This window comes from Eriocheir sinensis, chromosome 63 (assembly GCF_024679095.1).
Source record: "Eriocheir sinensis breed Jianghai 21 chromosome 63, ASM2467909v1, whole genome shotgun sequence".
Taxonomy (NCBI): domain Eukaryota; kingdom Metazoa; phylum Arthropoda; class Malacostraca; order Decapoda; family Varunidae; genus Eriocheir; species Eriocheir sinensis.
Genome location: NC_066571.1, coordinates 3,623,283 through 3,628,282, shown reverse-complemented (window position 1 = coordinate 3,628,282; position 5,000 = coordinate 3,623,283). Strand labels below are relative to the sequence as shown.

Genomic DNA, 5,000 nt, shown 5'->3' with positions numbered 1-5,000 from the left:
CGATGAACAAAATAACTAACACGAAGCTCACCAAAACGCCACAATGAACTCTATTAAACAGGCCATCAGGGATATTAATAGCAACGCGGGTAGAAAAAACGCGGCCATGAAGTTAAGATAAAGGGATTTGTTGATGATGCAAACACCGTAAACTTAACACCTTCCATAAAACACACACACACAAAGGCTTCTGTTATTCATTTGTTTTTTCCTGATAATATATTGGGTGAGAATGAGGTAGCTGGAGGTTAGGTTTGTGATGCTGACGTTAACAACATGATTTAAATAACCGATGTGAAACGAAGCAAAACATTATTCTTATGCTTTTATTTCTCTCTTTTTAACAATTTAATCGGATCAGAACGGTGGAGAACGAGTTAAAGAGTTTCTGAGACTGACATTTAATCATAGGTAGGCACGTTAACCACTACACCACGGAGCCAGAAGTATTACCCAAACTGTAGCAGGGCAAATTATTCTTAGTGTGTGCCCTGGTAAGATTCATATGTGCAGCCCTGGTAGTGATTCTTATTAAGACCCCAAACTCCTTATTAGATATTGATGTAGAGTGTTAGATAAAAGAGGAAAGAATGAGAGGTATGAAAGAATGAGTTTAAGAAAGATTTGAGCAGGAAATGGAACAGAACGAAAAAGAGCAAGTTGAGGGTTTCTAAGGATGGCGCCATAACCGTTAACTGAATACCTGACCCAAATAAATAAAAACGTTTCTTTATATGAATTTTTTACTGATTGCTTTACCTTACGAACCTTAAACAATTTTCCTTTATATACAAACCAATTCCTATTCAGAGCTTCAGTGCAATTTAAACTCCCGCCTTAGTTTGAGTCGAGTATGATCTTATTGTATATTGTGCGACTAAACTTTTGTGAGTGATTGTTCGAGTGAATGCAAAGATATGTAGCAACACACAATGAGACGCCTTTTGTGTTGTATATAATGAATGGATTAGCCCAGTTGTCTGATGATGAATGCTACGACTGACTTGTTTCTCTAATGTGATGTATTAATTCAGAGAAGAAGAAGAAGAAGAAGAAGAAGAAGAAGAAGAAGAAGAGAGAGAGAGAGAGAGAGAGAGAGAGAGAGAGAGAGAGAGAGAGAGAGAGAGAGAGAGAGAGAGAGAGAGAGAGAGAGAGAGAGAGAGAGAGAGATAGAGAGAGAGAGAGAGAGAGAGAGAGAGAGAGAGAGAGAGAGAGAGAGAGAGAGAGAGAGAGAGAGAGAGAGAGAGAGAGAGAGAGAGAGAGAGAGAGAGAGAGAGAGAGAGAGAGAGAGAGAGAGAGAGAGAGAGAGAGAGAGAGAGAGAGAGAGAGAGAGAGAGAGAGAGAGAGAGAGAGAGAGAGAGAGAGAGAAAAAGAGAGAGAAAAAAAGAGAGAAAAAGAGAGAGAGAAACAAAAAGAAAAAAAAAGAAAACAGAAAAAAAAGAAACGGAAATAATACAAAACAAAACCACAGAGATACAGACAAGAGGACAGAGACTAACAGACATACAGACAGATAGACAGACAGACAACCTTGACTTCTTAACCCGCGCACTCCACCCTCGCTTCCAGTTCCAGGACAGACAGACAGACACGGAGAAAGTAAGACAGGAAGAGACAGATAGACAGGCAGATAAAAGTAGATAACGTGTTTTCTTAATGACGCAAAACAAGAACTGAATAACTGATATGAAACCAAGAAAAATGCTCTAACTATTTATTATTTTTTTTTAGATAATTCGAAGGGCGAGGAGGAGGTAGGGCAAGGTTAAGATACGAGAAAGACAGACAGATAGACAAATAGACAAACGGGCTTCACCTTCAACAGCCCGCCAGCTCCACCCTAACTTCCACCAAAGGGATAAAAGTGGAGCCAGGAAGAGAGGAAGGAGGACATAAAGAGACGAACAAAGGAAGATATAAGCAGCCAACAAAGGAAGGAGAGCTGAAAAAAGGAATGTTGAAAGGAAAACCAAGAAGGAGAACGAGTGGCAAGGAGAGAAAAAAGGAAGAGGAAGAACACGGATATAAGAGGAAATATAATGAAGGAAGAAATTGTATCGCATGAAAAAGGCGAGAGGAAAAAGAAGCGCAAATAAAATGGAAAACAGCATTACGAGACCTTGAGAGTCCTTCACTACTTAACGCCCTCCTCTAAGAAAGCGAAAATTAACCTACAGCAGAAGGATAAAAAAGAAGAAAGGGACAGCGCAGTACAAAACACAAGAAGATTAAGAAACATTCCCTGCCTTGAACGTCCTTCCCACTAAGTCCCTCACAAAGAAGGCGAAGGGAAAACAAAAGAAGGATAAAAGAAGTAAGGGACAGCGCAGTATAAAAGACAAGAAGATTAAGAAACATTCCCTGCCTTGAGCGTCCTTCCCACTAAGTCCCTCCACCAAGAAGAGCGAACACAAAGAAGGCGAAGAGAAAACAATAGAAGGAAAAAAAGAAGTAAGGGTCAGCGCAATACAAAGGAAAAGAAGATTAAATTAAGTAATCCTACCCCCCCTTTGAGCGACCTTTCCATGCGACACTAAGAAGGACAAAAGACAAAGAAGACGAAGAGAAAGAGAGAAAAAGGAGAATAGAGGAAAGGGAAAGAGAGAGAAGTAATTATAGAAGGAAAAATAATAGGAAAAGCAGTGCAGAGAAAAGGAATAGAGGAAGGAGAAAGAGAGACGAGTAAATATACGAGAAGAGAAAGAACAGGAAATGCAAAGAAGAGGAAAACGAGTGACATAAGGTAATATAAAGGAAGGAGAACAATGATAAGTAAGAACTCTAACACCAGTATTCTTATCAGGGCCACAAAAAAAATATAAGATGAAAGTGAAAGAACAAAGAGGGAGAAAAAAAAATAACAAACACACACACACACAAGGGGATGGAAAGGGAAAGACTGGATAAAACAAAAAAACGAATACTTACAATAACAATTCTATGATCAGGAACGATGAAGAGAATGAAAAGAGAACAGCAGAGGGACAAAAAAGATGAAAAATTTGCACAGCAGGAAATGGAGAGGGACAACCACAGTAATAAAGAAGCAAGGAAGAGGTAACAGTTATATCATCAGCAACCTTTACCAACACCACGAAGAAGGATTGAGAAGAGGATGAAAGGAAAACGAAAGAGGAACACACAATAAAAGGATGAAGACACACACACTTCATGACAAAAAAGAGGTTGATAAAATAAAGAGACGTACATGTAACAATTCTATCATCAGCAACCTTTACCAACGCCACGAAGAAGGATTGAGAAGATGAAAGGAAAACGAAAGAGGACCACACAATAAAAGGATGAACACACACACTTCATGACAAAAAAGAAGTTGATAAAATAAAGAGACGTACATGTAACAATTCTATCATCAGCAACCTTTACCAACGCCACGAAGAAGGATTGAGAAGATGAAAGGAAAACGAAAGAGGAACACACAATGAAAGGATGAACACACACACACTTCATGATAAAAAAGAGGTTGATATAATAAAGAGCGAAGAAGTACATGTAACAACTCTATCATCAGCAACCTTTACCAACGCCACGAAGAAGGATAGACAAGAAGAGGATGAAAGGAAAACGAAAGAGGAACACACAATAAAAGGATGAAGACACACACACTTCATGATAAAAAAGAGGTTGATAAAATAAAGAGACGTACATGTAACAATTCTATCATCAGCAACCTTTACCAACACCACGAAGAAGGATAGAGAAGAAGAGGATGAAAGGAAAACGAAAGAGGAACACACAATAAAAGGATGAACACACACACACTTCATGACAAAATAGAGGTTGATAAAATAAAGAGAAGTACATGTAACAATTCTAGTCTCAGAAACACACACAAAAAAAGGACAAAAGAAGAAATAAAAATAACAAAGAAAGAAACAAAAGCTAATCTAACCCAAGTAACCACGTAATTGACTGCTCTTTCGGCCACCTCTTCGGATTCTTTACACGACCAGCGAGTAGCGGGCTTTTTTTTATTGTTGTTTCCTTTTTTTTGTGCCCTTGTGCTGTCTCCTTTGCGGTAAAAAAAAAAGTAAAACACCAGCAGACCCTCACCTTCAGTACCCTCGCCAGCTCCACCCGCGCCTCCTCCATCACGTCCCCAGGCGAGGCGGAGTCCACGACGTACACCAGGCCGTCCGTGGCGCGCGTGTAGGAGGACCAGAGGGGGCGCAGACGCTCCCCGCCGCCCACGTCCCAGCACGACCACCGGTACCCACCGCCCCACACCTGAGGAAGGCTCGGTTATACTCACGCCCACGCCCACACATACGTACATACACTAGTGAGAGACTTATCCTCACGCCCATGCCCACACATACATACATTTGTTTTAATTTTTGTATTTCTTTTTTTTTTTTTACATTAGAGGAAGTAGCTCAAGGAAAAAAAAGAAAAAGCCCACTAGTCACTGCTCCTTTCAAGAGAAAAAAACAAAAACATAATGGCCAAAATGAAGTCAATTTCGGATGGACACACACACACACACACACACTAACAACATAGGTAAGTACTTGGTGATGTTAATACTAAAAATAGAAGGGATTTATGCAGTGTAATAGTTTGTATCTTAATCTATGAAGCCCTTAACTTATGAAGACTGGATACTGATTAACACACACACACACACACACACACACACACATACAGAGCATCCATCCCAAACACCTCACACACACACAGTTTGCACAAATGCCAACACATCTCTCTCTCTCTCTCTCTCTCTCTCTCTCTCTCTCTCTCTCTCTCTCCTACCTACCTACCTACCTACCTACCTGGGCGTGAGGCGAACACCAGGTAACGTCCCTCCGCCGCCTAAACAACATGCTAATGCCCTGACAAGTGGTGGGTAGAAGTGTTAAGAAGTGTAGAGAAGGTAGTTACGTGGGTGGCTGCTTAAATGGGTGCGTGGGAGGGTGCTAAAGTGGGTACGCGGGAGGGTGCTTAAGTGGGGGAGTGGGAGGGCGCTCAAGGGAGTACAT

The 5,000-nt window shown here is 40.7% G+C and overlaps 1 protein-coding gene across 2 annotated transcripts in view; it reads right to left on the bottom strand.

Annotated features, from left to right (window-relative positions):
• LOC126986866 (ADP-ribosylation factor-like protein 4C) overlaps positions 1–5,000 on the bottom strand; it is an 88,143-nt gene that overhangs the window by 7,548 nt on the left and 75,595 nt on the right. For both annotated transcript variants that reach the window (XM_050843331.1, XM_050843330.1), the window contains exon 3: positions 4,075–4,248. In XM_050843331.1, coding sequence (XP_050699288.1) covers positions 4,075–4,248 — 174 coding nt within the window. The remainder of the gene's footprint in view (positions 1–4,074; positions 4,249–5,000) is intronic.